The sequence below is a fragment of the Pelmatolapia mariae genome, linkage group LG17 (assembly GCF_036321145.2).
Source record: "Pelmatolapia mariae isolate MD_Pm_ZW linkage group LG17, Pm_UMD_F_2, whole genome shotgun sequence".
Lineage (NCBI taxonomy): Eukaryota > Metazoa > Chordata > Actinopteri > Cichliformes > Cichlidae > Pelmatolapia > Pelmatolapia mariae.
Window position 1 is genome coordinate 21,930,182 of NC_086242.1, and position 11,642 is coordinate 21,941,823.

Consider the following 11,642-nt stretch of genomic DNA (forward strand, 5'->3'; position numbering starts at 1 on the left):
TTTCAGTGCATCTGAGAGAACCCGGCAACACTGAAAGACAAAAACTTCACACCTAGAACAGGAAGTAACACACACATACACAGTGCAGACAGGAGTCTAGAGTGTAATAAACCAAGCTGACAATTCTCATAAATGAGCAGATCCTTATTTTCTCTTGCAGTCCACGGAGAAACAGCAGACTCCACGTTTATTTTCCTCCACCATGCTCCTGTGTATGTTATGTCACAAGCGAGTGTACCAAATGTGCTACAGGTACAAAGATGTTCAGAATTGAGGCGCATCTTTTCATTCAAAAACAATTGTTTATGATTATTCTTACACCATATAAATGCACAATAACAATTACCTTCTTTCCCTCCTTGAGCTCCATTTCTGTAAAATGAAGTTTGAACTCTAAACACTTTCACTATTGAGCAGAAAACCACTTCCTGCTATCTCAATTTTCAGGAAATCACATGCATGCATTACTGTACACGAGAACTGTTTATCACCGAACAAAGCCACGCAGTTACAGCAAGTCTGCCACACAGAAAATGGATGAATATTTTTCTTGGTTTTATGGAAACTCAGAACCTGTAGAGTTACTTGGAGATCCTGTGATACACCACCTAAATGGTTTTCTCACATATCATTTGGAGATTTTCTTTGATCCCTCACTGACACTGAATCTTTTGTAAAAAAAAAAAAAAAAAAAAAAAGAAGCAATAATTGAAAAAAATAGGAGTAGAAATGACGTGCACTATAGGTAAAATGTCAGCTATTCTGGTGGTTAACATGGAATAAGGTCAGTAAAGTGAAAACTGTTGCAGTTTTTAGCGCTACAGTCGTGGATGTTTATGCTGCTAGCCTGCTAGCCTAAAGTTCACATGAAAGACTACACCTTTGAGTTGAGGGATAATGGTGGGGCACCAATGTTAGCAATACCTGAGTGCGCTTAAAAGAAAGTTACCTGCTCTGTGAATCTAATGTGACTAAAAATGTACCTGTTTGGGGATTACATTGAAACATTTTCCTAACATGTACAGTTCAGAGACTTCCTGATGGGGAGAATGATCCTTTTTACAAATGCTGTTATAAGTTTACAGTCCTAAACAGCCTGTCACTTATGGAATCTGAGCTGTCTGGGTTAGACTTTAACAACTTGATCAGTGATTGTTCTCCTGTCATGGTGATCTGTCCTCCAAGGCTGAAATGGTTCTGATTCTGGACTGAACTAAAAGCCTTTGAGGTCTTCCAGTGGCTTCGGGAAGTTGTGGTTCCTCTTCCCTTTTCTGCATCTGTGGCCACAGCAGCTGAAGGTTGAAGGTTTCCATGAGTTTGAAATCTTCTGGCCTGACAAGCTGGAAATTTATTCCCCTTCGGCATTTTTGCAGTAAGGCTGAAGCAGCTGAAGGAGTATGTGAGACAGTATACATTCTCTCTGTATAGTGGTTAGATCATTCAGATCTCGTATTGTCTGAACATTTTTGTCATTTTCTTGTTCTGGCTCGACTGCATGAACTTTCCTATCTTGTGGACTGAGATAGGTCTAAATAAGGTTTAAGGAGACAGCTTGACCTATCACAGTCCCCCGCTCAGGGAGTGCCCCTTTCTCTCTGAAAGAGCAGGAAATTTCAGGCCAGGGCTTGGAGCTCTGAATGGATTCATCAGTTTCACCCCCTGAGCAGTTTGACATGCACACTTCCCTCTTCTCCTAAGAGTCAGCTGGGCACTTGTTAAACAGTGCTCTCTGGTGGCCAACTGCCTGCAGTACAAAGATAATCAATGAGAGTGGTTGAGAAAGGACACACATTTAAAGCTTCTTATTTCCTTTTTATTCCTCAGGCTGTTTAAAGAGTGACTTTTAACCATCAAAATGTTAGACCTAAAAAATTAATCAATTTGATGAAGTCATGGCTCAGACATCATAACAGGCCTCTGGATACTTACATGGAAATCTATCTACACATGAGCTTAAACAGCCAGAAAGAAATAGAAATGACTGCGAACTCTACTTCTGTTTGTAGCTCGTCTTCTGTCTCGATATTTGCATGTTTCTGTTTATAGAGATTACTAAACTGAATGCACTGAATGACAGACAATTAATCACAACAAAATTCATCTCAAGGCACTTTATATTCTAAGCTGGAGACCCTACAATAATACAGAGAAAACCCCAACAATCAGATGAACTCCTATGAACAAGCACTCGGTGACAGTGGGAAGTAAAAACTTTTAACCTTTTAACAGGAAGAAACCTCGAGCAGAAGCAGGCTCAGGGAGGGGCAACCATCTGAACAACCTGTTGGGCTTTAAGGGAAGCAGAGACAGGACAAAAACACACTTTGGGAGAAAGAGCCAGCGATGATTAACTATTATTTATTATTAATAATTAAATGCAGTAGTGGTGTGGAAAGAGCTGAGTGTATGTGAAAACCAGGGGTGCCTGTGCTGCTCTTTTATCACCTTTTATTTTTGTAAGTCGTCGATGTTTACATCAGAAAAATCAAACATGACAAAAACAAGAGACCCACAAGAAAATGTAGAATAAAAAATTCTCTTTCTAAATATTTAAAATGCTGTTTTGTTTTGTTTTTTTACATCAACAGTGCTCAGTTGTCAAACAGTAATAATGCGGCCAGAGAGGAAATGTGCCTTTTTTTTTCTTTTTTCTTTTTTTTTTAACTACACACAATGGTGCCGAGATGAAAGAACTCGGGAACATTCACCAGCAGATGGCATTTCAAAGATTTAGATTTGTTTTTCTTGTGTGTGTGTGTGTGTGTGTGTGTCTCTACAAAAACACTGAATGGATTAAGATAAATGAGTCCACATTGTTTAAAAAAAAAAAATTGCTTTATCAAAAAAAATAAAATGATTGCTGCCGGCTGCAGCTTTTTTCAAGGCGACTTCAGGTCAAAATGAGTTGTTGGCATGTGTGAGTTTTCTTTTGAATCCATGCTTGAATGCCACTGACTGCATAACCCTCATTTTTTTCTTAAAAATGGGAGGAGCTTTTTTTCCTTAAAACATTTTATAAAAGTTCTAAAAGTTTAGCGTGACTTTTAAAAATAAAAATAAGATAAAAGTGTTGGAAATATATATAGAAAACACATTTAAAACTCAAAATGTAAACTTTGAATTCAAATAATTAAACTTTTAATTTTTAGTAGTCCTGGTTGCACCAGTTCTCTTTTGGAGAGATTTGAGCTTCACTTTCACATCCATTTTCTTTTTTATGTGATGAACTTCTGCTCTCTTAACATGTGACAAAAATAATGATTTCTGATAAAAGTTGATTCTAAATGAAAGCCACAAGTCAAATCTTGGAAAACTGAAAACATTACTTAACTTCAAAGCAAGAACATATAAGATAAATAAACAGTAGCATAAGAACAATGTTTATGTATCAGAAAAGCTGTGGCATTTTTCAGGCTCCTTAGAAATCGTGTTTTCACTGATCTTAAAGGAGCCACAAGTCAGAACTCCTTACAGAGCTGTAAGGCACTTTGGACACAAACCTCAAACTCACGTTAAAATTCAAGAAAAACAAAACTAACAGGACTCCTGGAACTTCCACCCAAAGCCAGCAATAAAGGAACAGTGCATCTTTCTGTGTCTAATATGGTGGAGGGTTGTACAGCTCCTCGTATTTTGGTGGCGATGTGGAGAGGACAGTGGGAACTGTGAGCAGGATGGTGGGTCTGTTGGGGTAACGCATCTGGTGGATCATGGCCGAGGACAGAATTGTGCCGAGCAGCTGCAGGGGACACAGAAAGGAGAGTTAAAAATCAGCTGCTCTGCAGGCTTAAAAATCTTAAATTGATAACAAGGAAATTCAACTTCAGTTTTCTTTATATAGCACCAAATCACAACAACAGTCTCCTCAGGGTGTTTCATGTTGTCAGCTAAAGGCCCAACAATAATACAAAGAATCAGATCACTCTGTACAAGCAAGAACTTCGAGACTGTAGAAAGGAAAAGGTCTCGAATTTAAAGAGAAATGAGAACTGAACTCAGAGTAAAGATTTTCAGCTAAAATAGATTCTGGCTCCACTGTTAATGAGAAATATCAGATTTAGATTTATGGCGCTGGCATGGCTGGCAGCCTTAACTCAATTTCCCTCGGGATGAATAAAGTATTATCAATCAATCAATCAATCAACACACACACAATGAAACAATTCTATTTTTATATCAAAATAATCATATTTATCTTTTTCTGGGACTTGGTGAAAGTTCATTCTCCAACTAACACAAACATTTCCTTCTGGTTTCTCGTTGCTTTTATTTGATTGGCTCCCCACCCACTCGTTCTTCAAACAGAAGCTTTGATGAACAACTTGATTTGGCTTCTCTGCCTGAGATAACGATACAATATTTTATGTTATTATTTTATTGTTTTCTGCAAAGACCTGGATTGGTACACATGATTATAGGCTACTTGTGGCTTAGTCATGGGTCCTACAGTGTTTTACTGTTTCGCGGGTCTTGCAGGTGACTCCTTAATATGACTCACATTCCAGAAAGTACAGAGTACTTACTGTGTACTTGCCTCATTGTTTCCTGCAAAACCTGACTTGTTGCCTGCAAATTGCATGCAAGTACAGGGTACCTGAGCCGTATTTGCAGGTTGTGTTATAAAGTGCTACCAAAAACTGAACAACTAGATGTGTTATACACGCAATGACCTCATTATTTGAAACTTTTTCATGTTTACTATGAGCGGCCACCTCAGGAACAGGAATTCCAGGTGTATTTGGTTAGAATGAAACCGAACTGAGAACATTTTTACTGAACTCACTTAAACTAAAAAATAGTTTTGACTGAAATTTCATCACAGAAATGTTTCTTTTTATTGTCACAGATCAAATGCTGATCTTCTGGAGCATGTGGCATTTTCAAGTCTTTGAAACATGATTTTAGGACTTCACGATCATTTTTAAAGAGAAACAGTTTTGGTTATTATTTTGTAAATCAAAAATAATAGTGACTGATGTAAACTTGACACTCCCCATCAAGACAAAAGCTAAATGACTGGCCATTTTTTTTTCAGTTTTAAAGGATCATTACAGATTACATGGTAAATGACTTGCATCTATATAATGCATCATAAGTCTTACCTAAAGATCAAAGCACTTTAGACAAATCACATCCTGCAATTTCACCATATTTAAAATCTAAAAAAAAAATCCCCATCCACTACTCTGAATACTTTACTGCTATATTAAACTACTTTCTTAAAAAATGATATTGAATCAGATTTTTTTTGAGTGCTGCCATTAGTAACTGTTACTCTGTGGAAACCTTGTGTTTAAATAGCTAACAATACTCACTGCCAGAATAGCCAGAGTGAAGAAGACTCCGAGTACGATGTCAAAACCCAGCAGGAGGTAGTGCATTATTATGGGGAAGCAGGTCTAAATACAGAAAAGAAATAAAGTTAGAGTTATAGTTTCTGTAAATCAGCTGATGAAATCAAGAAACATTTTTCAAAATGAAGTGGAGTCACTCACTTGGGTGTAGATGGATGTTGATCTCTCCATTAAAGGCTGGAAAGATAGAAAAATTGAAAGATATGACTAACCGAGATACATTTAATAGAAGTGAAGCTGTGTGTGTTGATACTCACTCTGTAGCCAACAGTCTGACACTTGCCCTCTTCCTCCTCCTCCGGGTTGCATTTACAGGATTCAGGAATGTTGTTCCAGTCTTTGTAGCTGAACAGACCACAGCACTGAAACTAAAATAAACCAGAAGAAACAGGAGGGTTATAGTTGACTGGCACAGATGAGATGGAGAACGATTCTTTAAAAGGTGTGACAGAGTGTTAAAAGACACTGTCCAGGACATTTCCTTCTCCTGCTGTTATAATTAACTGTAATCTATACAATCCATATAATTCAGTCTATGTAATCTGGTCTGTTGGACAGCTCTGGAAAAAGTGAAGGGGGCAGAAATTCTGGACTTTTAATTGACATGATAAAGACTCTCCTCCGTGGTCGTTCATATTTTTCACCATCTACAGAAATCTCAGTTAAAACAGAAAATATATAAATCTATAACCAGCCGAGGTGTGTTCATGAAACCGCACATCTGTATCTTACAGTGAGACAGAGATGAAATGTGTCATTAAACTTCTTTAGACTGACAGAAAGGATAGTTTCTTCAGATCAAAGCATGCTGTATGTTGACCTCAATGCAAAAATATGTTTGGCACCTCTGATTTACATTGTGCCGCAAGAGAGGAAGTTGAAACTTCTGCTTTTTACTGAGATTCAAAGTAGAGCTATGGTTTTGATTCTAAAGGGAAGTCAGATACACATATCATTGTCATGGTTCTGGGTCTGTGACCCAGTGTTTTCTGTTTTGTATTGGTAATCTTTGATTTCATGATGTATCTTTGTATATTCTTACGTTTTGGTTCTGTGTTATATTGTACCTCTCAGTTCAGTATATGTATTTCCTGTTTTGTTGTGAAGGTCCATGTCTCATGTCAGCGTGTTTAGTTTGCGTTTCCTCTGTCTCGTCATGTCTTATTACTCCCAGCTGTGCCCTCCTTCTGTGTCTCATTCCCTCGTTATCCCTCTGTGCCTCTGTTCGTTGCTGGTTCGTCTGCGTAGTCTCCATCCGTCATTCTGTGTATTTCCCTGAGTCTCTATGCGTCGCTGTTTCTGGTTTGTTTCTGTTAGTTTTTCCCAAGTTCAGGTTTTTCTTAGGTTTTGTTTCATGCCCGTTACGTTCCTGTTTGTTTTACCTACCATATCAATAAAGCTCACTCACATCAGAAGCTGCCTGTATCTGGGGTCCTACTTTCAACCTCCACTCGTCTACCACTGCAGACGTGACAATCAAAGTCCTTCTAGTGTAAAAAGTTTAAAGATTCAGTTACACCATTTCATGTGTTGCTTTTTTTTTTTTTTTTTTTTTTTTTTTTAAAAACAGGACAGTAAAATAAAGGAACACAGTTTACGGTCTTGGTAAAAGCATTTTCTGGCTCCTCACTTTGCATATCTTGATTTGCATTTCTCTTTGAGAATGCATCTGACAGCTGGCCAGCCAATAAGCAGCCTGAACTCAACTGGATGCCCTGTGTGGAATTACGGGAATGGAAAAACAGGTCTGACAACAAATGTTTGTGAGCTGGAAAGTCAACGGCTGCAATCTGAATGTAGCGAGTAAGAGGAAGCTCTTTTGTCAAAGCAACCAACCATGACTTCATACTTGGCAGTTAGTGCGTGGCTGCACGGTGTCTTCATGAGTAACACAGTCACGTAAACAAATTTCAGGCTCAATATTGATACTCAAGAAAATACACAACATGAGGAAAAAATGACAGAATGAAAAGACACAGTTCTTATTTTATGTTTTAAATAAATGTTCAAACACTTCTGACTCTTTGGCTCCTCATCAAACAGAGCTGGTATGTTAGGCTGTCACAGTTTCTGGTTGCTGGTATTTACTTTACTTCCTTTTGCTTCAATATGGGAAACAAACTCTATAATTATGCTTTGCTGTTAAATTAACACCATCTATTTATCTACCAAAACTGAACAGACCACAGGAGTGAAACTAAAAAACCCCAGAAGAAACAGGAGGGTTATTGTTGACTTGCACAGATGAGATGGAGAACAGGATTGGCAGTCCTGACTGATGACAATGCCCCACAGTCAAACGATAACCTTTTATTATTTGCCATTGCTTTTACACACTACCTTAACGATAGCCACACTAGCTGCCTATTAGGTTAACTGCTAATAGCTAAAGTAGATAAAGCTAATGCTAATGTTTAATACTTCAGCTTAAAAATGCTGACCTGACAAAATTCCTCAGAAACACCGGGTTGTCAGCTTCACCAAGTTGGTTGTGCTGCTGTTATTTTTTTAATTTTAGTATCATTTAGTATTCACGATTATGATTGTTTTCCCCTTCTCAACAACCCTACTAGCATTTTCATAATTTTGGCACTGAAGGGTACCATTAAGTTTTAGTTTCATGGAAATCCCAACCCAGCACACAGTTTTTACCTTTAATGGCACTCAGCTGGTTTGGATGTAAGAATAAAACATTAAATTGAACAAAAGAGAAATCCACAAAGTACATGAAGTATAAAACACAAGGCAGAGCTGAATATCTCACAGTTTTCTGGAGGTTGTCAGCCATGTTCTTCATATTCTCTGAGTTTTCATCCAAAGGCAGATACATCCGGAACTTGTTCTCCATTATACCTTCAATCTGCAAACAAAATCGTCATCCATATTACATATCACTTTTTGAAAATAACGTTGTTCTACCATTTTTTTTAGCCAGTGATTATTTATCTTGGTGATTATTTTGATACATAAAGTGACTAAAAGGGTTTCCAGCAGAGACATTTGTGCAAAAAAAAATTGAAGTACTGAAATATTTTAATATTACAGTTTATTCTAGACCTTATTAAATTCTTTAAGGAACAGTTTAAATAAGATGAAAACTATCCAAAGCTTGAGAGGATTAAACTGATGAAACTCAGCTTTACGTCACTTTTAGGCCTCATTTATAGTAATTTCACTAAAAACTATGTCGACATTTGGATTATTAAACTATGTTATTTGTCACTGCTGTTGTAACGCTGTAGTTTGCAAGTACTTTTCCTTGAAAAACAAAGCTACACACACTCTGTAGAGCTGGTGTGGCAACCAGACACTCACGCGGTTGCAGTCCGTGAAAATGTGGTTATTTCAACTTTTTCAGAGGAAGCTGAAATTCCACTGTGTCTTTAACCACAGTGAACTCTTACACTTTCAATTGATGAAGTTGTTAGTTAGGTTATCATCTACAGTATTTTACTGAAGTTAAACACTGTCATTAAATATATATTTATTTTAACAACCTTCCACCTTACCTACATATACCAGGTACAATAAAACCATGTACAATAAAAATGAAAACCGAATACCTGATTAAACTTCTCTGCTGCTGCTGTCAGCTCATGTAAACCTCTTGCCATGTACCAGACTGGTGAATCTCTTTAGGGCTGGGGGCAAGCTTAGTGTTCAGTTCTATCAACCCCTTTGCATCAAATTTTTATCTATTTTCACAACATATGGGAAATTTTTGCATGGAAAGCACTCTGAAAATGCTCTACTTTCTGAAACTACGCAACACAACAACTGCCAATAAATGAATTACTGGAAATTTGATGGCTTTTAATTATGTTTACTGGTGAATTTAGCTTCATCATGTTCGCAGCATAAATAAAGGAGTGCCTGTATTTACATTTCCTATCATTAGAGTCCAAAGCAGTGACAGCTGGGCCTTTACCTGTGGACGCATGATGGCGACTGGTACTGCATATTTGAACATCACCAGACATCCAAGGACCATACACACCAGGAACTGCGGGGAAGTACATGAAAACACTTAATCTGATGTATTTGGGGATTACTGACATTTCTCAACCCTGACCAGTTTCACTTTGAGGAAGAAGAATATAAGATCATTTGACTCTCCACAGTAAATCATAGAATATTTCTAAGATGGTTAATTTTGTAACATGTAAAAAGGAAGCAATTTTTCTTCTTTCACAACTGTGCATGTGATCTGCTTTAAACTTTGTGGCTGTATAAAGCTTTTCATCTGTTCTCATTTTACCTAAAAGCGGTTTTGCACTTTTTGCCTCCAGAACCTGTTTTCAGCTCCAGTGTGCTCTGCACAGTGAGTCTATACTCACAGGGGGACACTTTCTGAAACAGTGATCTCTGTGTGTGTGTTTGTTTTACTCCTTGGGGTCATATTGGGTACAAACAGCAGTCTTTGGGGCTTAAAAATTAAGGGGTGAAGTATCAAAAGTTACAGTACTTCCGATGCCCACCTAAGGCTCCAGCAGTAAGTCGACATTTGGAGTTTTTATTTTGAAGTTAGAGTATCCCAGAAGTTCAGGTAATCTTTGTACTCACCACAATCAGGGCAACTCTGCTCTCTTTGTGGGCTCCGTAGGCTCCCAGGATAGCCAGCACCATGATGATGGCGCCCATGATATAGAGGGTGAACAGGCTATTGACCCGACCCTCCAGCTACGGCCAAAAACAGTAAATAAAAGTCAGATACAGCTTCAGAGTCACACCCATGAATTAAACCTGTGTTTCAACAGCTTTGTTCTCACATTTCCTTCTTGAAAGCTGGTGGAGAACTGAGCCAGCAGAGCGAGGCTGATGATGACGCCGCCAACAATCTAAATACAAAATAAAACTGATTGGTTAGAACTTTATGGACCACGACAACCAAAACAGCTGTGAATCAAAACTTTAATAAAACAGCAGTTAGAACAGCAGTTCAGCAGTTTAGTTTTTCAAAAGTCTAAGTACAGCATTAAATTATTGATTATTTGATGAATAAAAAGACACTGATTCATTATTTTGATTTATTTATGCATCAGTGTTGTGCTAAGGCTCAGGTTCAGCCTCAGGCTTCGGTTCCTTCTTTGTGCAGGTATGAACAGGTATGTACATTCCGTTTGGATAAAGTCATCCAGTGCACTCCACAGATGTGTTATAATACAGCGACATGAACAAAAAGATAAAAGCCAAAGATTTCACAAAGCTTAAAAACCGCCCAGAAAAACGGGAAACTAGGCCATAGCTTAGAACTGCTCAAATAATGAGCAGCTATTTTGAAATACAGGTAACCACAGCCTAGCTAACGATCAGCTGGCCTACTTCCAAACACATAAAGACTAAAGAGCTGTAAGCTGAAGGTGACTGGTCGACAACTAAACAGAACTGAAACCAGTGAAACAAAGTCCACCAACCACCAACCCCAAGCGAAACAGTGACACATCTGATATTCCAGCTTCCTACATTCTTAGCTTTTCTATTGTTTTATGCATTTAAATGTTTTATTTTTTGTGTGTTTTGTAGCCTTTGAATTGATGACTTTTTACATTTATTTAACCTGTGATGTCATGTACCCCCGCAACTCTAAAGAACAAACTGTAAGCATGTTGACCGATGACGAACGCACCGCATAAATGGAAACAGTGAATAAAGTTTTTAAAGGAGGCAGATTTTCAACACATTTCTATGTGCCTTTGGAGAACCTCAGGACAATGACTATGAACTTTTTTCCCCCATCCAGACATGATGAACAGGAGAGTACATTAATAAAAAGTAAAATAAAATAGAAAAACTAATAACAAACCTATTGATTCGTTTTATTACTTTACTATTTTACAGTTTTTTGTTTGAAACCAAGTGAAGTGGTTCAAGGCCTTCCGCGTTGATCGAAGATTGTTGACTTTTGCTTAACCGGATGAGGGGGAAACTTTCTCTCGGTTGAACACACACACACACACACACACACACACACACACACACACACACACACACACACACACACACTGCACTCACCTCCCTACCCCCTCCAAACGCCTTCGAAGCTTATGTCTTCTATGTTGTGAGATGTGACGGCACTGCGCACTTTAAATTACTGCTGGGACCAAACACGTTTTAGCTGCTGTTTGAAGATGAAGCTCAACTCACCGCGAAGAAGATGTTGAAGATGGTGAAGGTGCGTTTAAGGCAGGTGTTGATCTGAGCCATATTAGCAGCTTGAAAGGGAAGAACACTTTTGAAGAAAACAGTTCTGTTTGTAGAGTCCACAGGAGAGCCGACTGCTGCAGAGAA

General features: G+C 38.1%; 1 protein-coding gene across 1 annotated transcript; it reads right to left on the reverse strand.

Annotated features, from left to right (window-relative positions):
- Window positions 1-2,342: 2,342 nt before the first annotated feature.
- LOC134615666 (tetraspanin-8-like) lies at window positions 2,343-11,642 on the reverse strand. The gene is made up of 9 exons (XM_063460253.1): window positions 11,499-11,642; window positions 10,124-10,192; window positions 9,918-10,034; window positions 9,283-9,357; window positions 8,119-8,214; window positions 5,612-5,722; window positions 5,496-5,531; window positions 5,316-5,399; window positions 2,343-3,739 (listed from the first exon to the last, which is right to left on the reverse strand). Exons 1-9 carry the CDS (start codon window positions 11,556-11,558, stop codon window positions 3,599-3,601), a joined length of 789 nt encoding a protein of 262 aa, XP_063316323.1. The 5' UTR covers window positions 11,559-11,642; the 3' UTR covers window positions 2,343-3,598.